The sequence below is a fragment of the Porites lutea genome, chromosome 2 (genome assembly GCF_958299795.1).
Source record: "Porites lutea chromosome 2, jaPorLute2.1, whole genome shotgun sequence".
Taxonomy (NCBI): Eukaryota; Metazoa; Cnidaria; class Anthozoa; order Scleractinia; family Poritidae; genus Porites; species Porites lutea.
In genome coordinates this window covers 39,937,616-39,961,975 of record NC_133202.1, presented here as the reverse complement: position 1 = coordinate 39,961,975, position 24,360 = coordinate 39,937,616, and the positions used below count along the sequence as shown (strand labels likewise).

Here is a 24,360-nt window from a genome sequence, read left to right as displayed (position 1 = left end):
TGACCATTTTTCTGCAGACCCCTTCCAATCGGACGAATTCATACGATTGTGAAGGAAAGGGTTAAATGATTGCTTTAACCCTTTAGGTGCCAAGAGTGTGCAACATCAATTTTCTCCTAACAACATCAGCAGATCAACAAGAGTAAAGGTTATGAGAGCTACAGATTTGATTACCCAAGGGAGAATGCTTTGATCTTGAACCAAATTCTCTCAACTATTCTCAAGATCACCCTGGAGAATTTGGTTTTTGGATCTTGAGGCTTAAAGGGTTTAACTGTAGAAGAAGAAAAGGGGGAGACAGAGCAATGAAAAACGAACACAGATAGGCAAAACTGAGGAAGATGAGAGTGTGCTAGGTTTAGGTTTTTAAAACTTGAAATCATCAGCCAGCTCTTTCTTCAAAATAATGCATGGAAAGTTTTATGTGCCAATGATTTTGCCAATCAACTTCAGCATTAATTCGAAGTCATATTTGTTAAAAATTACGGAAAATCATTCAGAAAAAACTTGGCCTAGGTCCCTTGATGCACAGTGGTGAATTTTTTCTCGCTTTGAAGGTTGTATCCCTGGTAAACTTATCCTTGAGCGAGATGAGGATTGCAGTGTTATCATTCACTAGGATGTTAGGTGAGATTCTTCATAGTTAACCTTAAACTAATAAAGTATTGATTTTTAGAATTGTAGCATAATAAAGGTCAGCTTGGTGAACTTGCAATACGGTGGTCCGGGCTGGCATTCCTCTCCAACCTGTCACTGAATTTATTTCGCAGTCACTGCTAATGTTCAAGTCCATTCACTTGTTAAGCCTGGTTCTCATAATTATGCCACCGAAGTACCTGCAACATATCCGCCGGTACTGCTTGCCTTACTACTCTGACATACGAGGACATAACGCCGCCGGCAACAAGAAACATCGCAGGTCTTTTCTGCCGGCATGCTTGCAAAGTCGAGTCAGGCATGCCCGCGGTAAAGACTGACATGGCCTCTGTTGCCGGCAACTTCTGTTCTCATATCGGAACAGTGTGGCAGGCAGTACCAGCAGCTATGTCGCAGGAAGCTCGGCGGCGTATGAGAACCAGGCTTAATGCTTGTGAATAGCCATCTGGTTCTGGTTTGCTTCTTAATTGCACGCGCAGGTTTTAAGAACTAAAACATGTCCAGAGAACAATTGGATTCCAAAAATGATTCTCCAGTTTTGTTATTAAGACTATATGTAGGCATTGAAACTATTCCCCGTTGTCTGTTGATATGGATGGCGAGGATGGACATGGATTCAAACTTGAAAAAGTTGGGCCAACTTTTTCAAGTTTTAATGGTATGCCTGCAAAAATCACCAAAACATTCTTATGTTAAGTGCTTCCTGATGAAATTTGTTTTATATTTCTCAAATCTGTTGCAGCATTTTAATTTTTTTGTATGGGTAAAGGTACTAAGTCATGACTTTTGCACAGAATCGACCTTGAGTTAAATATCCTCGTGACGTAGCCCCGTAAACTGTTAATTTAAAGTTGAGTACTTACGGTATTGCCTGATTTGCCCCACAAATGATTATTAACTTACAGCTTTCCATGATTGCTGAGATGACCATATAGTAATTGCAGCCCCCTCTCTGGTTGGCAACCTAAAAACAGAGTCTTTGGTGTTACACACTGGCTCTTTATTAAAGTAGGTTTTTTGTTTGTGAACAAGCTGTAGAAGGCAAGTGCAAATCCTCTGTAAACAATGCATTTTTTAAACATTTTACATTGACAGTAGATTTGTTAATTTATTGACTTTAGGCAGAGGTGTTTATGGTGTCCTGTACTATGCTGGTCATGGTTTTGATGATGGTGGGGAAAGCTTTCTTCTTCCTGTTGACGCAGATCTCAAATATGATCGCGAACACAGTCTGCGAGCTCAAGAGATTCTTCAAACAATGCAGACGTGCAACACTGAATTGAACTTGTTGATCATCGACTCTTGTCGAATCAGGTAGGGTGAAATACTGTCCGTCAGTCTTGCATTTGTAGGCAGTGTCCCAAATACATAGTGCTTCTTGAAAATGCAACTATCGTTTTTGGATTGTTTGTTGATCAATAAAATGTTGTAGCCATTGCTAAACAAAGGTTGGATAGAGTATCATGCCATGCTGAATGTTAAAATAGGTTACTCACCATGCATCTTTGGAGACCTAATATCTTTTAGGAACGGGCGAAAGAGCTCCGAGATGCTACTCTTAACGAACCAGTCCCATGACTCATTCAAATGCTTGTCTCTGATTATTTTTTGTGCCCACTCGGAGGCCAGGATCTATCACGCTGCTTTTATGACCTTCTAATATGAAGTTGTTTACCTGCAAACTCGACTGTTCCTGTACCTGTCTGGTTCGTGCATGACAGCTTACCTCAAGATGAGTTTTCAGTGAAAATGGACCCCAAAAAACCAAAGAAATTCCATAATTTAGCATGTTAGCAATCTAAAAAAAAAACCAAAAATGCACCAACCAAAGAAATCAGACTGTGGACTGGTCGAAGGTAAATTTGTAAACACCAGAGTACTTCTAGGTTTGTTCATGTAACTCTGCAAGTTTACTCTAAGTTTCATTTCATCCACTTGTGTCACTGAGGAGAAAAATTTAACATCAAACTTACAAACACTAAAGGGCAAAGGAATTTCTCCAGCGCATGCGTGACAAGTATGCCGAGCAGGCGTAAACAGCCACTCACACGATTTCGCATAAACAAGCTTAGAAGAACTCTGGTGTTTACAAATTCACCTTTGATCAGTCCACAGTCTGATTTTTTCAATTGTGGCACAAAAATGTTACCAATTATGGGATTTGTATGGTTTCTGGGGCCCATTTTCACTGAAAACTCTTCTCAAAGAAAGCTGCACTACCCAGACGGGTACAGCAGACAGTGGAGCGAGGCCAAGTTCCCTTCTAGTTTCTAAAGTAAGGAATTCCGTTTGTGTTAACAGATTGCCCAATAATGGTGGGTCTGTGCAATACTGCAAAAGAGGAGCTAGAGGAAACAACATTTTTGCTTACTCTTGGTAAGTGTAAGATCATCAAAGTTTCCACTGGCATGCTTTGTGGATTATTATTAGTAGCAGTAGTAGTAGTAATAGTAGTAGCAGGAGCAGTAGTAGTAGCAGTAGCAGTAGTAGTAGCGGTAGCAGTTGCAGTTGCAGTAGCAGCAGCTTGCAATAGCAGTTACAGTTGCAGTTGCAGCAGCAGCAGCAGCAGTAGCAGTAGTAGTAGCAGTTGCAGTTGCAATAGCAGCAGCAGCAGTAGCAGTTGCAGTAGCAATAGCAGTAGCAGTTGCAGTTGTAGCAGCAGCAGCAGTAGTAGTAGCAGTTGCAGTTGCAATAGCAGCAGCAGCAGTTGCAGTAGTAGTAGCAGTTGCAGTTGCAATAGCAGCAGCAGCAGTTGCAGTAGCAATAGCAGCAGCAACAGTAGCAGTAACAGTAGCAGTAGCAGTAGCAGTAGTAGTAGTAGTAGTCAATTTAGAATTGTCGGATGTTGACTTAGATATTGAAAAAGGACACGCAAATATTCATTAATAAGGCATTGAGAATGCTATGTAATTTCCTTTTTTAGTAATTTTCTTAGTAAGAAGGAGTTTAACCTTGAAAATAGTTTTTTGAATCGAAATGGATTGTTTTAATTGAAATGAAATGTTTGTAATTCGAATAATTTTTTTAATTAAAATAATTTTTTTCTAATCAAATTTAAGTGTTTTTTAATCGAAAGGAATTGTAAAGAGTGTTTTGACGGAATAGTGTTTTTGAGCGAATTAATTGTAAATAGGATTTTAATAGTTAACATTGTTATTATTATTATTATTTATTTAAAATATTAATTATTATTATTATTATTATTATTATTATTATTATTATTATCATTATCATCATCATTATTATTTTATTATTTGTATCTTTGTTGATGTATTTTTTTGGTTTATTTTGGCGGCAGTTGTTCTCAGCATGAAGCATATGAGGCTCCGGGTAAAAGAAATGGTCTATATGCCTTCCATTTGCTAAACCACATAGGACGAAACGAGAGGATAGAGCTCATTCTCATGGATGTGGCACGTGGTATGTTGAAGAAAGAGTTGCTTAGTTAAACCATAGTTAGAAGAGGAGATTGGTTAGAAAACCCGGCAAACATCAAAGTTGAAAACAATGGTGCTGTAGGTTTTGTTGGGAGCTCCCTTACCGTGCACAATCCTTTGTTTTCTGTTCACAAATTATGAAAAATGAGTTAACAGTAACTGCGGTCGTTTCGCCCCGCCTTATCCAACTCCACAGCAAACTGCGCACCGAAACGACGAATAAATTCCGGGCGAAACAATCGGAATTACAAAGTTATTTTAGCACGAGGTGATTGGGTGAAAATTGCACACACAAAAAAAAAACAGCCACACTTCCTGGTGTTAGGAATATTTGTGGAATGTGGCTGGTAATGACGTTCAGTGTGTTATCAGCCTCAGTTAGTGTAACGAAAATTTGCATGGCGATTGTCGCACTTTTTAACTTGGAACATTCTGAGGACAAAAAAGATAAGTTAAATTTTCATTTTGACGGAAAGGAGACCACGGGATTTAGCTTTCTCAATTGCTTTTTTTGTTTTTGCTAAAAAAAAAAAGAAAAAAGAATTAGTCGATAGTTTTAGGTATTATTGTAGCTGCTATGAGTTCATGCATATAGCTGTGTATATTTTCACAGATGTTACCAGGGAAAGCACTCGAAGCCTTATTCAGCGACCCTGCCATGAATCTGATGCAGTGGCTGATTGCCGCTTAACAGATCCCATTATCCCTACAGTGCGTCCAATAGAATTTAATGAAAGGATTCAGCTCTGGAACGAAGCTCACTGTGAGTGTACCGTATTAACTCGAGTAAATAAGCGGCACGGCCCGATATAATCAAAATCAAAAGACGATAATTCTGTTAGTTTAATACGGAAAATAGTACTTCTGTATTTGAAACAATTTTTTGTCTCGTCCAACTTTGAAATGAGCGCCGCTTATTCGAGTAGATACGGTATTGACTGTTTTCTTTCTGCAGTCATCAAATTTCTGCCCGTGCGACAGTTACAATTTCACTTTCAGAGTAATTCACAAAGACACAAGATGCAGTTCTTTCTTTTGCATCCTATGGTGTGCCTAGTCTAACCTCAGCAGTACTTCCACTCGGTAGTGTTTATTTATACGGCATAAACTGGTCCTAGTTTTTTAGTTTCTTGGCAAAATCAAGCCGTGTGACCATTAAAACGAAACTTCCTCAGGAGTGGGACTAAGAGGACGAAAATTGGTGAAAATGTGAAATTTCATGTGAAAGTTTGCCTGAACACCTTTGAGACAAACGGCAAATGAGCAGAGAAGGTCATTTTTCCTACTGATCATTACGCGTGTCGTTTGTCGCCTGTTTTGAAGGTGAAGAGGAGTGTTTTCGCGCTCATAAATTGCGTGAGTGCGAACTTTTCTTTTTAATCGTTTCCGGAAACAGTAGCAATCGTCTGGCCATCCCTGCCGTTTACCGTAAGCGTGGTACTTAACTTTGTAGAGTCTTGCCGCCAGCCTGAGAGGGAATGTGACTTAACTTACTCACAGACAACTTACAGTAAGTTAAGGTGCGTAAAAACGGGCAACAAAAAAACGTGCAACTTGTCTTGCAACATTGATGCAGAACAAGTTGAATAGCGATATCACGCGTTTTATAACCTAAATCAAACCTGTCTTGCAAGAAATCAGGTTGTTAAGAGGTTTAAACGTGGGTGGTAAAACGTGCAACATCGCTATTCAACTTGTTCTGCAGCACTGGGTGTTGCAAGACAAATTGCAGGTTTTTTTGTGGCCCATTTTTACGCACCTTTACTGTTTGTAAGTTGTTAACTGTTAAGTTGTTAGACAACTGAATAAAACTCAGCTAGGATGATGAGTTACAGAGAGCATTTTATTTTTATTTTACAGTTCTTCCAGGAGATATAAGACCTATAGAGAGAGACGGTATAACCATCACTTTTAATTATCGACCAGTATTTTCCAATGTTCTGGACATAGCAATAACGGCTCGCAACTCCAACCCCGTGACACTTCACCAAGTTGTAATGGGATTAGATGTACCTACGGTAAGTTTACAGTCTTTTCTCCATATATTGAAATGCCATATTTACAATAACTGAGTGATTTCTTGCGCGCTGATTGGTCGATAAGAGCACAAACTATGGTAATCACGTGATGGTGGCGCAACTTGTTTTTCTCTTTCTCTCGTGCGCGATTATCCGAGAAACTTGAACAGAAATGGAGGTCAAAACTGTCAATGTTATTGTAAAAAAACAAATCGACAACAATTTTCCATGGTCTATAGAGTGTCACATGACGTCATGGCGGCCATATTGGTGTCCCAAAACAATGAAACGGCGGCCATGTTGGTGTCCCAAACCAATCATGTGGGATTTGAACTCTTTCCGTACGGAAACGCTTTCTCTTGTTCCAATAAATTTGCATAAATGCTGGCCACGTGAGTGAAAACGCACCATACTTCTTATCAACAATGGAAATGACGTCAAAATGTTCGCCTGCGGCTCGTGGTTACACTTAGCCTGCGAGCAAGCTCTCCTATTTGGGCGAGCGAGGCGAGTCTCGCGAAAACGCGCGAGTAAGCGGCGAAGCCCCTCGCTCGCGCGTTCTCGCGAGGCTCGCCCAAATAGGAGAGCTTGCTCGCAGGCTAGGTTACAATTTGAGTTTTGAACATTTTGACGTCATTTTTATGATCGATAAGGGTACAGACCATAGAAGACTGTTGTCGATTTGTTGAATATGCTGTAAAAGGTAAACGATGCCCGGCCCACACTAGCAACGCAAGCATAACACAAGCATAAGCAAGAGCGTGTCAAGACTTGCTACAAGTCGACCTCTCAGAAGTTTCCAAAATCGAGCGAAGTGAGCTTCAATGAAGTCGCGCAGCGATCGAGCGAGCGACGTCGACTTGTTTCGCCTGAAATGTGAATGGACTTGAATCATATTATAAATTCACTCGAGAAAAAATGATTGACATATGCTATGTCGGGAGTGGCGTCTAATATCACTCACTCTCCTATTGGTCAATCGTCATGACGTCACCGGTGGAATTTTTCACCGGTTAATTTCGCGCCAAACAGGTGTGAAACTGGCATAAACTGGCGTTAACAACCAGGAAAAAGTAAAGGACTTTTAGAAAGTCTATAATTTCCCCCGAACTAAGGAAAACTGTGTCATTTCGCTAACGCCCAGCAGCAGTTGTTGCTAGCAGCAATTGATTTCACATATTCTGTTTCTTGACATTATATATTTAACTCTCTTTGTAGCCGGTTATGACTCACCTTCGACATGTGACTGGTGAAGTCCTTGATCCCTATATGGGGACGATAACGCAAGTTGTGCAGCTCAACAGACTACAAAAGTTAGAGGTAGTGTTTTTGTTGTTCTCCTTCTTTAACCATAGCCTGCGTAGTTGTAGCATTCTGCGCTCACTCATATAACGTAGAAAACGGAAAACTAAGCCTTTTGCTGTAGGCGCCTCCTCTCCCTTTCAAGCATTCCCCTCGCGCGGTCTATAAAACACGGTCGCCAGCCACGTAGGCTATTTTAACCAACAATAATACCAATCAGTTTTATTTTATTTTAGTTCAATTCCTTCCTTAGTTTTTCCTGGAGGGAAACAAAACATTTAGATAGAAAAACAAAACGAAACAAACCAAAACATAAGGCGGAACGAATTAATGTGATAGGTTGAAGATGATAAAAAATGAAGTAACTGTTTGGGACACCGCAATAGCAGAGAGTTATTTCGAGTTATTTTGTATGCTGCTCACCATGTTTGACATACAGCTAAATCACAAAAGGTTGCTTTGGCAATTGGTCATTGGTAATTGGGCATTGGGCATATGGAACAATGCACTGATTTGATTGAGTAATCACCAAACAATAGCTTCCTAATACGCAATTGCCCAATTCCTAGTAAGCAACCTTCATTGAATCAGCTATATACTGTATGTATGGTTCACTACTCTCTGTCCAAGTACCCTGCGAGTAGAGGCTACACTTTCGCGGTATGAGATGGCGTGCAAAAGTAGCGAGGCTACTTTTCGCACGCCATCTCATACCGCGAAAATGTAGCCTCTGCTCGCGGGGTACTGTCCGAGTGTCAACGCAGATTACTTTTCAAGACGCTATTCCGCAGTCAAGTCTTTTCTGTTTAAGTCGGAGATCGTTGATATGATACGTTCCCTATTTATATGCAACGTTATGATTTGAAATCCATTAGGAAGCTCTTATTCAACCCATTCTAGCTGGTTTAAGCTTTACTCGTTTCGTTTTGAGATGGAGACACCGGTTGTTTACTATTTACATGGGAAAACCGGTCGGGTAGGTTCACGGTTTGGGCAAATGGTAAGCAAAATTCAAGGCTGGTAAATTTCGTCTCGGAATCGCGTTTACTATGTGCACTAATTAGTTACATTACCGAAAACGGCCGCGAAAGGCTGAAACTGGTATCAAAGATGGCTTTGAAGAAATGGAACACGAAATCAGACTTTCCGTTGCTCCCGGAAATTTTCCACCGAAACGACCCGAAAATTCGTGTTCCATTTATTTTCTATTCTTTTTATTTTACAAAAACTTTTTGTAAATGATAAACAACCACCGAGGATTATTTTAAAGCTCCACCCCTCTACCTTGTTTTTAGCATCGCCCACGAGGAGGGTAGTGAAAACGTCAATTTGAAAATAGATTCGTGTTTTTTCAAACTTTGTCGCGTTTATTCCAATTTGCTGAAATTGTCAAATGTAGGCGAATTTCCCGGGAGTTGATTTCTTGGGCACCGCACTAAAGTTTAGAAAGAGAAAGAAAATTCGTCGTCCCTTTTTAACATCCTCCATAAAAAGTCAAGTTAGGTAGTGTCACGTCGTAGTCGTGTAGTGACGGCGAAGAAATGTACCAAAAAAAGCGTGATACACGTGCAAAGTTGTTGTTTTGCGTAACAAACTTATTGAAGAAGTTTTCTGACACTTTGTTTTCCCACTTAGGATACGTTGGTGGCCAAGTTCAAAATATACTACGACAACGGTAACGAGACAAGAGATTTTGAAGAAACAGTTTGTCTCGGATGTCCTCTGATATCGTCCGTTTTTGCTCGGTGGGATTGGTGGATAACATGCGGTCAGATACCTCAAGGAAAAAGTACCCAGGTTTAATTGGCGCTGAGCAGAGTTAGCAGAGAGCATTGATGGCAATGGCTTGCTTTGAAACCTAGGCAGTTCTGTTAGGAATGTTGACGTTATTTTTTGTACAGAGTATCGTCAACAAAGTCTCCTGGTATCGTAAAACCAGAGCAAGTGATTTTCTCTTGGCTTTTTGTGGCCAATCACGACAGATGCTCACATTTTAAGGAACCAATCAGAACTCGAGGAAAGTTCATCACCAGCACGAAGCTTGCCCAGCGCGGGAAAAAAAGACTGCGAGCAAGGCGTGATTGGTATGGGTTCGAAGCTTGGTGTTGAGACTTTGTTTAAAACAATTGCGCGAGATATTTATAGTCATAAACCGAGCCATGGAAAATCAAAGAAAGTTCCAAACTGTATTCGTCGCGACTGAAAACTTCTCTGTTCTCTCTGAAATTGGAACATGTTAAGTATCTTTGAGCCCAGGCCGTGATCTTAGACAGACTCCATACAGAGAGACAATAAATTCATAATGGTTTGGTCCCACATCAGAAAAGTGGCCTCTTCGGATAGTCTTCTACGCACAAGGGTACATTTGAGAAATTTTCGGTATACCTTGAATTACTACGGAATCTTCCTGATATTCTAGAAATTGTTTAGCCCACGCCGTGATCTTAGACAGACCCATACAGAGCATAAATTCAGAATTGTTTGGTCTCGCATCAGAAATGTAGCCACTTCGGATCGTCTTCCAATGCACACTGAGGGTTCATTTCAAGGATTTGAGAAATCTTCGGAATACCTTGAGATACTACGGAATCTTCCGGATACTAAATCACGGTCCTAAATTTGATGAATGTCATCATCATTGTCCTTGGTCCCCAAATGGGGAATTCAGCCGTGTTGATAAATGTACTTTAAGTATTAATGGTAGTATTGCTGATTCATTCAAAATATTTCGCCGTTCTGATTTGCTCCAATCCTCTGGCTATTTTTTTATAACCAGCCGTCGCTTACTATACTTGGAAAATGTAGGCAAGTTGGCCCTACATAAAATAGCCATCTCATTTCCAGGCAGCGACGCTGCAGCCTAGCCTGTTTATGCAAGAGTGAACTCAAAAAAAGAGTTAACTTAAGACGAAGAAGCCGAATTCCTTAGTGACTGAAAATAAGCAGAAGAAATGCGAGAATACGCCAAAAAATTTATTCCTTGATGCGGCATGTCATGCACTTTTTTAAAGAGTATCTGCAAGAAAAAGCATCTGTTAATATCCTGAAACAGTGGCGAGAAACAAGCAAATGTTTTTCGGAAATTCTACGAGGAGGTAAGGTTGTCACGAACTTAGAAATATTTTGAATGAATAATAAAGCAATTATTGAATTCAGCTTTCGCATGACGGATGTGAAGAATTATGCAGAATTCAGAGGCTGTCGGCGTCGGTGGATTCTTGCTCTGTATAATTCCTTTCATCATACTTAGGTTCATTCAATAATTGTTAATTATGCTATTTGTTTTTACTACCTTAAAAGTAAGAAAAGCTTGTCATGCCGCACTGTTTGATGGCTCTCTTTTAAACGGATGAGATATAGAATTTCATTGAAATATTTACAGTTACAATGTTTTCGCTAAGCGAAAGATATTGTTATTATTATTATTATTTTTATTTTTATTAATATTATTTTTTTGCTTATTAGTCTCTAAAATCAGAAGGTATCAGAAAAAGAAAAAAATATATTTTCTTTATCAAAGGCACATTTTCAAGTGACCATCATAGTTTGATGAGTATGTGAAACTTGGCGATGATTTCTATGAAATCGGTTTGAACGCTTAATAGACTTCTTTAACTTGTATGTTTTGTTTTCCCAATGAAGGTCTCGGGGAAATTTGAGCCTTTGTCTTGCCATGAATTATGCGTACAGATGCACGTTAATGAGACGAAATTTGAAGGAAACAGTTTTCTTGAGTATTATCACATGACCTGGATCGGAAAAAAACATACAAGCTAAAGATGTCTATAGTCCATTTCTACGATCAGTTATTTGACTTCAACTCAACTAGCAAATGTTGTAATCTCAAAGAGGTTTAACTCTTTGATGCTTACATTGAATGATTACGTCCTGTAACAGTGATTCCAACTTTTTGAGTCTGCGGATGAAATCCTATGGTATGACCATGCATATGAAAGGTTTTGGAAGTACTGTTTAATAGTACTTTTTGATTTTTCGGATTTAAATAATAATGAAATTTGAACTTTTTTGCCAAATTTTGACTCAACACAGTTCTGGGAGTGAACGGGTTAAGAAACAATACTATAATATGCACAAGAAAACAATGCTGAAGTATTTTCATAGTTGTAGTCAAATGATGTCATCGTGCAAATGGCCTTTAAAAGAAATAAACTTGCCTCGTTTTTCTGAGGCTTATAAAGATTTTTTTAGCAAGTCCTATTTTTATGGCTTTAAAAATGCCGCGGGTGAATGGTTTTTCAGAGATTACCTATTTCCTTGATAAAACGAAAACAAATGCTACATTAGCATTGCTAACTGAAAAGTCAATAAACAGTTGTATTTTGCCACATTTCTGATGATAGCCATTTATGAGTTGCATATCACTTTCTCAGACCATGTTGGGGTAAAATTTCGACAAGCGACATAAGACAAACGAAATGGCGACAACGACGTAAAGATGGTTTAAAATAGCGACAGGGACTTGGCCTACTCCTCAAAACGTGAAACGACCGTATTTTATAGTAAGACTAGGGACGTACCTACCCCCCCGCCCCCCCTTTAGGAGAGCGATATCTAAAAAGGACCTGCTACATATGATTATGATGTAGAAAAGAGCCACGCCTCAATTAACTTGTTCTAGTACCTCCTCTGCTGTCGGTTTTTCTCTCGCGCCTTCTTACTTTTCAATTTTCCCGACTGAAAGCAAAGCCTGGAACAGACCACCCTCTTACCCCCCGTGCCACATATGACGTCATAACTTACGATGTTTCGATGTACCAGTCCCTATTAACTACAACCTCTATCTAGGGGAATCTCTTTTTTTATTTTTTTTCGGCGGGGGAGGGGTGGGGAGAGAGGCTGTTTTCACAATTTCCATATAAAGACAAGTCTAGGCAGGCCTCGTAGCTACAATAATGAAATGAGGTACTTGTGAATAAGGACAAAATAATCTGGGAACGATCAGTGTTTATTTAATAGTAATTGTCTACGAAAAACAACTGTCTTGTGCAACACACAGAATTGTATAATCACTCGTTTTATTTTTAACAGATTTTCATATTTAATCGCTAGTTTTGACAACTTTATTTACGTGTCCACCCACTAATCTGGTTTACTTTAGACCTCGTAAAATGAACAGCAACATTCGGACGACTGTTTCTCCCGACGGCACGCCGATGACTTTCGTACCACTACTGTCTGTTACGAACACTCCCGATCCCGAACTTCCACGAGTGGCGTCACACTTGTTATATATGACACCACCTTGTACCAGAAACACGGAGCATTTTGTGGTCCAGAGACTATTACGAACTTTATCCCCAGGAAATCCTTGAGAAGAAAAAATAAGTCAAATAAATACTTAACCATAAAATGATAAACAGGCTTGGCCCATTCAACAAATTCTGTTGATAGGTACATACTGCTTACAGCTAACTTTTTTAGGAAATAATCAACCGTTTAACAACGATAGGGCTCTATAAGGCAGTAAAAACGTTTTTTACGGTCACCCCCCGCCTCATGGACACCTTACTGATACTATCTAGAGGCAATCATTGATAACGGATCCGTGTTCATCACTTATGGAAACGAAATCGAGTCGAAAGGAGTCCAGTTTCCAGGCGAGATGCCCCTGATAAAACTAACAGGGGGGGGGGGGGGCTAATTTGAAGTCGCCGGTGATGGCTCGAAAAATTCTACCTTTGTACCACAGGACCAACAGATTAGGATATGCTCTGACGAACGCGATGATACGGAAGGAAATTGCTTTCCGGCCAATCAAAAATTATAGTTTATAATTAGTTCATACTTATGTATTTACCTGTAAAAGAAATCACTGAGCCTTTCGGCAAAGCCAGTGATGCAATTTTAACATAAGTTCGCCTTGTTGGTGGCCTTCTCAACTTCAGTACAGCATAATCGCTCGACAGAGCTTTTGAGGCTGTCCATCTTAATGGAATATAAGCGTTCATTACATTGTACCAATGAAGTCGGCCGTTACGCTCTAAGAAACCAACACGCAACGCGCCAGCGGTTTCACCGTCCACGCAGTGGGCGCTGCTGAGCACGTGACGAGAACCAATTAGAATACCCGAGCATGACCAACAGAAGCCTTTACAAGCCACTTTGCATGCGGCTGAGTAAGGGATTTGTTGGGCTTCAAAAGAATTCGGCAGAAGTTGTTTCCGATCGTCGTTACCAAAGATCCATCGCTTGGATTTCACGCGAGCTTGTTCCCTGAAATAGAGAAATGATGAATGTGCTTAGAACATCTCGCTCGGTTTAGTTGATTCTTAACGTGGAGAACAGCGTTTCGTGACGACACTGAGGACGGATGTGTAGGGGACTGAAATATCGATATTTATACAGTCAAATTTGACTTAACTTTCACATACAAGCTGAGATGCACCAATGCCAGTGAATGAAAGGTCCACCCTATCATCACAAAAAACGAGAAGAGTTTGAGTCACAAAATGCATGTAAAATTAATGCATGGGGCTGTGCGGAAAGCTTGCAACTGAATGTTCTCCAAACTAGAGATCTTGAAGTGACCCATTGTTTAACTTAAGCTTATAATGTGCTGCTCTTACTAATCTACTTCAAAAGGTGTGACATTTTCAACAATTTCGTTGTCCTCCTCATCAGAACTGTCGAAATCATTTCTTCGCACTGGTGAGCGCTGAAAATAATTACCACAACACTTTGATAAATAGTGCCTTTTTCCAATCAGAATTGGGCAAGAAAAAGCAAGCGATAAAAAGCACATAGTATACCTGGAAAACCATCTTTCAGAACACTTGATCATTGCCAAAAATTTCAAACTGCGATCTTTTTCTTACAAAGCGCTGTGGGAGAGGTGTGGGTACATTTGTTTTCTGGAACTGCACATTCCACGGTGATGAATTTTTGATAGAGACTGGCTCATAAGAGAAGTGATTTTGATAGTCAACTGTAAATGTTTGACACATACTGTATTTTGGTTGTTATACTTTGTTGTTCACCAGCGTGTGGTTTCTCTCTGTTTTCAGAGTCACACCATCCTGCTCATCCAGCCAAATACAAAACCAGAATCCCGGACGTATTCTGACTACGAAACAAAAGATGAATGTATGGAAGGTAACACTGACTATAAGGTGGGCCTCACAGGGCTCTGAGATTAGTGCAAGTCAGTGCATTAGAATTGACAACTTAGTTTCTCTTGTGAATTGGATGAATTTCATTCCAGTTCAGTCCAATTCAAAAAACCAAGAAATTTGCTTTAAGTCACATAAGAGAATTCTGAATTCTTCCTGAACTGTATTTCAGAGAATTTCCTGTGATTTCAATGAATTTTTGTGTTGGCTTTTATTCCTCAAGCATTATCACAGTTGGTCATTGTAAGACAGCCCATGACATGTAAAGAATCCAGGAATTTGTGTGAATTAACAGAGAAAAACTTTAAAAACGTATTACTCAGATAGCACATTATTTCATTTTTCAAAGAAAAACTTATTTAAAACTGCTGGTGGACACTAATTTTTATTGACTGACGACTTGTCACATTTGTCTCTTGTCGTAGGTGTGTGCAACATATTTGAGGAGTAGCTAAAGAAGAGCAACCTAAGCACACCTTACATCACATATGACATAAGCCAGTTATTTGACTACATTGACAACTTGGCAGACTTGTCTTGTTTAGTATACCATTCATAATCCAAACCACCCATAAAATTCAAGTAACTGTTGGGAATTTATAGGTCCACTGTAGTTTTTTTTTACTGACTGACTGACTAACTGACTGACGGACGGACGGACGGACGGACAGTGGGGTTGTGATACATCTGAATCCAATTATTTTGTTACTTTTCAGGCAATAATCTTTAGTGTAGTGTACCTTTGTTGAATTCCTGGCATCCAAAAAATGGCACAGTTGGTGGGAAAAGACCCTAGAAAAAACTGAACGTTTGCCATGATTGTAAAGAAGAAAGAAAATTTTCTTTGGGTGTTTCTTTCATAAAAACGTCATGAAATCACTCTCCTTGCCTTCAGTGCTCATGCGTAATATGTGGTAAGGTGTCACAACTCACATTAAACTCACCTTTGGATGTATGAACTGTATTCTACATGTTATTAATGCATTTCTAAGTTCTACGATAATGAATTTTGATGACTCAGTACATGTATCTTTTGCTTGCTTTGTCCTGTTTCTTTTTCTTTAATTCTTCAACAGACAATGCCCTAAACAGCCATTTTATGAACCACACAATAACGAATGGATCAAGGAAAACATTTATGTCATGCTAAGAAGACAAGCCGGAAAGTAAATATGCTGAAGATCATTGTACCAAAATTATACGTCATTCGTTCTGTGACTTCCATCACACAAGCAAGACACTTGCACTGTAGAAAAGTCAACCTGCCCTTGGATGTCAAATAGTGGATTTGGATTTTCGACTTTCAGTAGTAGACTTGAAAACTGTGGAATGGCAATTCTCAGTAATAACCTTGTCTTTAGCTGATTTTCGGAAGCATTTTTGTTCTACAGCGTACCAGCAGTAGTTAACCTTACATGGCTACCTTCACTGATTTCTCTTCTTTGTTTTTAAGAAAAGAATTGTACAGCTAATAGGAAAGACTCGTATTTCCACCCTGTGATTCTTGTGGTGCATTAAAACACAGAAAACCAAGTTATCAGTGGGTTATTCTTGAACCAATACTTTAATTACAAAAACCAAAGCAGGAGGCCGTTTTGCTTCTCTTAGGCTGCTTGGAGGTGAATAGTACTTTGCTAATCACCTCCGAGTTAACCAATCAGCACGCGTGGAAAGCACTTTTCAGTTGTGTGGTACAGTATATACTAATGATGTTTAGCAATTAACCTTGTTGTGGTGCCTCCTAAAACTTAAGAGGGAAAATTGCAGAACTAGCATTGCTATTTGAAACTAGTTAACAATAATTATTCACTGAAGTGGAGGTGAATATTGGTGATTATTTACCGAGCCGCAAATCGGTGAGGTAAATATCCATCAACACCTCCACTTCGGTGAATAATATTTGTTTTAGCACGTCCACACAAGCTGAATAGCTTGCGTTTATTCAAATAATTTCCTAAAAGGACGCTGTTTTGCTTCTCTTTAGCTGATCGGAGGTGAATGGTACTTTGCTAATCACCTCCGAGTTGACCGACCAGAACGTGCGGAAAGCACTATTCACTTGGGTGGTATATACTAAAACTCTTAGGTTCCCATCTATTTGTCTTGGCTAGTGACTCTGTTCTCTTCCTCTCGTATCTAGTTTGTGAGTGTGTGGATGTTATAAACAGAATAGAAGTTGTACTCTGTCGTAAATAGACTGTAGTGCTGTACCTACCCGCCTTGATTGACAAAAGATATTTGTGGGTACAGTAGTTATATATTTCTGTAACTGTTAGCTGTCTTTAATAAAATGTTTTTGCTGTTGTAGTTTTTAAAGAGGGCACCTCTATTAAAAGGAAAAACGTATTACCAAGATGTTTTCACCACCAAAGGGTTTGGTGGGAGAGGAATCTTCCTGAATTATCTTCCCAAGTCATTCTTACACTCTTGTAAAGAGTCAGTAGTCAATAAATTAAAGGAAACTAACATCAGGGTAGTCTGCGCACAAAACGTCTTGATAATTAAAATTTATTCTGAGGTGAATTTAACATAATTCCCCTGGAGTAGCGCAGAACAATAACAGATAAAAACAGAGATTCCTTTGTTGGCTGAGAGAGAAGTTCATTTGTGAAACTATCAAACCTAAAGTAACACACAAATCGCTGAATACCTCTCTGACCCGGAAGGGTGGGCGGGAAAAGAATATACAAAAGTATAAATACTATACGCAAAGACAGTGATGTTACTTGCAATAATTACAAAGCCAACTGATACACGCCATCTCGGTCAAAACAAATGAACAATTTGAGTCCCCCCCCCCCCTCCCCCCTACGCCATTTCAATGATGAAAAAAAAAGCGTTTTGGTTTGAGCGCGAGCTCATCATTGACATGGGGGGAGGGGGGTTTTGTTTCTCAATTTATTTTTTGTCCAAGATTGTCTGAGGCCCATGCTGACGTTACCAAACGCTATATGGCGATAAAATAGATTGAATTCCATAAGAAAGAGACACAGAAATAATGGCAGTGTCATGGTATTCTTTCCAGTTTCGAAGACAAATTCCACTCAGTGACCAGAGAGATCACAGTACCACCATGTGCGCGATGCTGCTCAGGGTTCCGAGCCTGCGAACATCAGGCGAGTATTTCGCCTTGTTACCGCTGCGCTAATGTGTCCCCGAACTTCTAGAACCACTTATCAGTTTTACTCCGATATTTGTTTATCGGTATTTTCTTCCTGTGGACTCGTTTTCTCTTCACAAAATAATTTAACACGATTTACATCTTGGAAAATGTAAAATGGGACGCTTTACAAGCTGTTCCAGACGCTTTTTTACGATTTTTCATGGTTTTGTAGCAATGCCGGACAGTAAAACATTGGCATAGATAAGTCTTTATTTCAGTGATTGCCGAAAACGCCCAAAATCATTTGAAATCGTTGCAATACAACCATAAACCATATGAAATACATTGTAAACTTTAAATAAAACGTACAAGTATCATTTGAACATATATGGTGCGAGTGGACGACATAGAGAATAGTTTAATACTTTAGTCTTTCGCCTTTTTTTCGTATTATCTCGGCAATACGACCATTCTGTTCCCTGCACCCTATCACAAAACTCTTCACATGATTCACGTGTAATACCTCCCTCAAGGGCATCTTTCTCTAACTTCTTAGACACGATGTTAAAAGTTTTCTCTACAGGATTTAAGTCAGGACTGCGCGGCAGTATTTTTAAAAGTTCGGAATTACAATGACCCATCGCCTCACGGGCTGTTTTGCTATTTTGAGACGGATCCCCATCTTGTCGCCAGAGTCGAGTCGATCTCTTACCAGATCGTTTGAACATGGCATCAAAATGCCGGTTTATTTATTTGTACATCCATTTTTTCATATGTCTCGCAAATCACTACTGCTTTACCATGACTTATTGCCACCATCATCTCGCCAACTTTTCGTCCCGTTCCAACTTTACTTTCCTTAGCCAAGCACCCCTGCGTGAGGCCTTCAGACTTTTTTTCTCCAGAATCTCCCTTTGGGAGCACGTGCTTGATCCATGGGGTTTCGTCCAATTGAGACTCCGTCCAGGTAAAAGGCGATAGTGTCTGTCCATAAATTCGGAGGGTAATTAGCTTGCATCTTTCTGGCAAACTCCACTCTCTTTTATTTGTCCGTTTGACTCATAAATGCATTTTTTTCCAGTCTGCAAGAAGAAATATCCATTTCTATTTAAAAAACACCGAACAGTTCGATAGCTGACATGACGAATTCCCGTCTGCTCCATAAGGCGCCGCGAAGAGAATGAACCCTCTCGCTCTCTCAATTTTGAAATGCTTCGAACAATCGAAGCCTCGTGTTCGGGATTAAGCTTTCTCCTTCTGCCGCTCAAATGTCTCCTGTTTTCAGGCGCTTTGTCTCTCGTGGTTACTATACGGTGTATACTTGCTGTGGAAACCCACATCGTTCAGCGATTGCGTCTAATGAGAGATCTGTTGTCGCCTTTAGGGCCTTGATAGTAGCTCTCGTTTTCTCAGGTATTCTTGTCTTTTGTTTGAGCTTTCAAAACAAATCACCACATCGCATGGCAAAAGTTGCAACCCCTCGTCTAAACGAATGACCGGCATATCGCTCTTTGTTTAAACCCGCAGCGCGTAAAGTCACTTGTAATTTTTGCAGAAATTTGTGGTAGGTAAGCATCACTAGTTTTGTCCCTTGGCGGTACATAAAGGCAGGATCGTAGGGTCCTGCGTCTCGTTAGATCATAAGCATTGGCCAGGGCGGTAAGAGGACAGAGGGGGAATTCGTTTACCCTCGGCACCGGGATCAACAATGTTCGCTGCTTAAATTGAATAGTTTTGTTCCATCGGACAATCATAACCACACCCCAGCTAAAGAGGTGTAGGTGACTTCTACGGAAATGTGAATGTTCATCGAATTTATCTCGTGAAAGCAGGAGGAGATTGGCTTTCCTAAAAAAGCTATAAAAGGCAACCAGGCAAGCCGCCCAGAAAGTCGCATCGAACGAGTCTGTGAGTGTCAACTGCTTACGGATTTCATTGAGGACAGTTGGCGTTATAGGAAGTTTTGGTCGAGTGGCGGCGTTGTCGCTTGATCTCCTAATGCCACGAATAAGCAATGCACCTATCAATGTTAAATCGCAGGGGGGTAGGGCCGGGCATAAGAGGGGTATTTGACGTAAGAAGTCTGCCCGTGGCAGGGGCTTTTGATCATTGCGGCCCGTGGGTCAGGACATTTGACTTTTAAAACCATTAGTGGGGAATTTGTGCTCTTTTGAACAATGATAACATCATGACCGGCCTTCCCCCCCCCCCCCCCCACCCCCTGCAGTTTAACTTGATAGGTGCATGATGAATACTGGAATTTAACTAACTCGTTTTCTAGAACTTAGGATATCCATCTGCTGATGAATAAGCCTTACAATGTTAAAATAGTTCGAAATGCTGCCTGGCGACAGGGTGCGGGACAGAAAGGCCACATATCTCAGCAGTGTCAGTGTTGAGCACGGAACGATGTCGTATCCAAAGTACAAACAGAATCGTAAATATGTACGAAACTGCGACTTGTACGTTGTCCTCGTAGTATCGGCAAAGGCCTCGCCTCGATACCGTGTACATTCTTCATCTAGGGCCCGTTCATGAGCGCGTTTTGGACCTGTGTTGGTAGCAGAGAAAGATAAGTTGATGACAGATTCATACAATTGTTCGTGATTGATCCAGAATGAAGCAGAGACAGGAAGTTGTCGGCACTCAGGTGATTGTGCAAGCGTGATAGCGTGTCGGCAATAGTGTTGTCTGTAGTTTGAATGTAGCGTGCGGCATAGGCTAAAGGGGAGGACTGGACGCTGGACTGGACTCTGGATTCTGGACTTTGGACTCTGGACTCAACTAATTATATGTTCTGTATAGAAAAATGTGATGGGACGCGAATGGGTGGGTGGGGTATTTCCATTGATTTCAACCACTTTCTTTCTTTTCTTACAGTAAGGGATGGACATTTTATTTTTGAGGGGGAGGGGGGAGCGTTGGGCAATTTTGTCTAGTGAAGAGTTTTTTTTCACTCCCTTTCGGCTGTGCAAGAATTTTTTTTAGCACCTAAAGGTTGTGCACGAATTTTTTTCCGTCCGTTTTCAGTCTTCATATTTATTAACGTATCACGAAAAATGAGCATTTCATGAGGTATGCCTATACACGTATGGAAAAGAAAATGATACCGTGTACCTCTAGCACTGTTGTCTCCCCAGAAGCAGCAGCAGTGGCAGAATGGGCAATATCAGACACTATTTGTTTGTTTTCGTTTGTCTCAATTTGGACACAGGAAATAGTATTGGGGCGGCTAGGCGGCTAGGCGGCTAGGCGCGAGCTTCTTCTTGTTTTTGTTCTTGTTTTTTGTTTTTTTGGACAAACTACTAGACAGGGCTATGTTGGAGGTTACATAAAAGTACGTGGCTTAAGAATTCAAAAAAAAAAAAAGAAAGAGAAAGCTTCGGTTCTAGTTGATAGATATACGAAAAACATCTCAATAAAAAAGCCTTTCCTTACATCCAAAGTGTGTTGCTTGCTATCTGTGTGGTTATTTTGCCGATCTATCGCGATTTGGGCGACTTATGTGCTTCCTGTGTTTCTACTCTAAATCGCTAAAATCGCGATAGATGGGCAAAATAACTACACAGATAGCAAGCAACACACCTTACATGAAAGGTAAGGCTTTTTTATTCAGACGTTTTTCGTATACCTATCCTATATATAGGTTTTAATCCAACTTAACCAATGGTTAGCGCTAACCATGCTTCGAGCAACTCGGCCTGGATGACTTTGAAGTAACATGTTTGTAAAGAAATAACAAAAAAGAGACGGAGTGTCGAGGCCTACTGTAAGAAAAGAATTAAAGCGGTTGAAATCAATGGAAATACCCCACACCCCTAACCTCACCCCACTCACCCACCCCCGTCCCCTCACATTTTTCTATACAGAACACATAAAAAGTAGAGTCCAGAGTCCAAAATCCATAATCCAGAGTCCAGTCCAGGTCTTATCCTATTTTATCTAACACCTTGAAGAGCTATGTCAAGTATGAAAAACAGTTCATCAACACTCAAGAGTGATTTCACAGCTGGTTTCTTTCCATTAACATCCCTGGCTCGTCACTCATTGTCGACACGCACAGACTTATCCAACACAATACGTCTTACACAAAAACAGAGGGTCACTGCATGAGTTGGGTGTTATTGAAGGCACTGAAACTGGATTTTCCGGGGAGTAATGTGTTCTTGCAGCTCGTTTTCAATTTCTCTTTTTTCAGTTCTGAGTATAAGAGTTGACAGTGTCCTAACCTAACACATGTAATATCCGTTCTTGAGTTAAGTAAAAGAAGCTGAGTTTTCGTATAAATGGCCCTATTTTCGTAGCTGGCCAAGCGTTGCTTTTAATTATATCACTATATCCTTTATTAGGCCATTTCCAAATTACCTCAGCCCTCTTTTTGAAAGCGAGTCTAGGTGCTTATCCTTTCATATGCAAATAAATTTCCATTCACACGAAAATGAGTTTAGTTTGCGTGTGAATGAAAATTGATTTGCACATGAAAGATGAGCCGCTAGACTCGCTTTTAAAGTCAATTGCAAAGTAAACTAACCGGCTGGGCCTGGTACCGCAGGTGGACCGGGAGGTCCTAGTAATCCATCTCTACGATCTCGTTTTCCTGGCGACCCCTTCTCACCCTACTGGACCTACTGATTTGCATCGAGAAAGGAAAAAAGGCGAGAGGTTTATATAAACAACAACTTTGCACATGCATCACGCTTTTTGTACATTTTCGATTATTTCTAATTAGCCGTCGCTGCAAGACTGCGAAATGAAAGTTTCGAATTTGACTCTCCCATTTTAGGGTCCTCAGGGACCTCGAAGAGTCGCGGGACCAAAAGATAAGATCCATTGTTGTATACAGCTAACCTGTGGACTGGAAATTCCTTCAGGCTTAGACACCATCAAACTTTAAATTTGGACAATGAAATATCTTGAGAAGCCAGGGGAGTTGGGGAAAAGAAAGTTGTCTGGCGGCCTTTTCCGCAGTTTTCAGCATCCTCAAAATTTAACTTTGCACACATTTCAATCTCGTTTGGGGTTTAATTCTAGTCAGACGAAGTTAGGTCATTCGCTTTGGTTCCTGCTAGCAGCGGTGTGGTATGAAAAAAAAATCCCCTCAAGTGTTATATTTCGTGTTCCTTAGGACCAGTTGGTGACACTAGAAGTGTTGGCCCTTAGGGTCCCGTGGACCAAAAGGAGAGAAGGGGAAAGGTCTGTTTGGCGTGAAATATGTTCGCGGGGGAAAATCCAACTGCTCTGGAGATGCTTCGTTGGTGTACGGTGGTAAGCATTCACGATTACTTGATCTACAAATTGTTACATACCGTATCTATTGCTTTAATCTCTTGTTCTAATCTAATTGACTAAATTACTTATTCGAGCATACTTAGGTTACCATTACTTTTACCCTTACAAGAAGTTGAAAATATCACAAACAAACCAAACCTGAACTGCCAAAACTAGCCGTCAGCAAGTTTTTCAACAATGTTGAGCTACCGTTGGGTAATTAGGACTTGTCAAGAGACGATAAAGGGGACAGAGAAGGCATCCCCCATACCTATAGGTAATTCGCTGACACTGCTTTAGTAGAAATCTCTCTTTAGTCGTTTTCGTCGACAAAACGAGTAGCAATGTCGCTCTCCGCGTCTCCCGCCATTTTTTCAACGTCAATTAGTGAAGGACGCGTGGCTCTGAGCGTGAGTCATCCACTTGGAACACATTCGCGCGCTATGTGATTGGCTATTGTCAAATCCCCTTTGGGATCTGTGGTCTTAAAAGTAACTCGAGACGAATTTCCTATGGAATAGGGTGTGTATGGGGGATGCCTTCTCTGTCCCCTTTATCCTCTCTTGGACTTGTATTTAATAATTTGGCACAGTCAGAATTTATAACAGATTCTGATAAAGAGTCAGTTAATGCTTTCCTTCACTTTAGAGTCAGTAGTCAACGCAGTGGCTCGAATACAACCAACAATAAATCAGTAAATTACTTCTTTACTCACCTTTGCTACTATTCGTGAAAAGTACTATTGTTGCTTTTTTAATTAATAGGGAGCTTAAGCAACGACGACGGTGACGTCAACGAGAACGGCAAAAAAGCAATAGGTTTATATTAGCAAAACAACAACTCTCAGGTGCATCACTCTATGTTGTACATTTCTCTTCCGCTCTTAAAATTTCAAATTCCCACGTGAAGAATTTTTGTAGAAGAGTTAGCTGTTATGGTCTCGACTAGCTTTTTGTCTAATTACAACTTTCCACTTAGGAATCACGGCTGAAGAGTATTACACTCACAATGGAGGCGCAGCGAACTACCTTTGTCTTCCGAAGAACCCAAAGTATGATCAGTACAAAGATGGCGTTCTGTACGGTGGATTGGTATATGGCACTGAGTGCGAACCGTCGTATTACCAGTTTAACAAAAGTCTCCAAGACCACAATGCGCCTTGTGCCGTCTGCTATGTCGACTCACGTGGCTCAACTGATGATGCCCGCTAGGAATGACTGGTCACTACACCTACAAAAACAAAAAAAAATTCATTTGCGTTGACAGAGACCCAGAGTTCATCCCTGGCACCCAGTCAAACACGAATGGCGCCTTGATGTTGTTCGGGACTATTTGAAGTCGAACGGTGCGGTCAAGCAGTCAAGCAAGGTTGCTTCACTGAATTCCAGACTGTGGCCGTGGTCAGCTCAAGCCGACCTCCTGTACACTAGGCCAACAAATAATTT

The 24,360-nt window shown here is 40.5% G+C and overlaps 1 protein-coding gene across 2 annotated transcripts in view; it reads left to right on the top strand.

Moving 5' to 3' along the window:
* LOC140928597 (uncharacterized) overlaps positions 1-24,360 on the top strand; it is a 63,929-nt gene that overhangs the window by 10,925 nt on the left and 28,644 nt on the right. The window contains exons 11-18 of one of the 2 annotated variants that reach the window (XM_073378369.1): positions 558-627; positions 1,779-1,971; positions 2,959-3,033; positions 3,956-4,077; positions 4,708-4,857; positions 5,955-6,112; positions 7,331-7,432; positions 9,050-11,762. In XM_073378369.1, the coding sequence (XP_073234470.1) occupies positions 558-627; positions 1,779-1,971; positions 2,959-3,033; positions 3,956-4,077; positions 4,708-4,857; positions 5,955-6,112; positions 7,331-7,432; positions 9,050-9,217 (1,038 nt within the window). In that variant the 3' untranslated portion in view covers positions 9,218-11,762. Of the gene's footprint in view, positions 1-557; positions 628-1,778; positions 1,972-2,958; positions 3,034-3,955; positions 4,078-4,707; positions 4,858-5,954; positions 6,113-7,330; positions 7,433-9,049; positions 11,763-24,360 lie in introns of those variants that run through there. The other variant, XM_073378370.1, reaches the window with a different exon arrangement.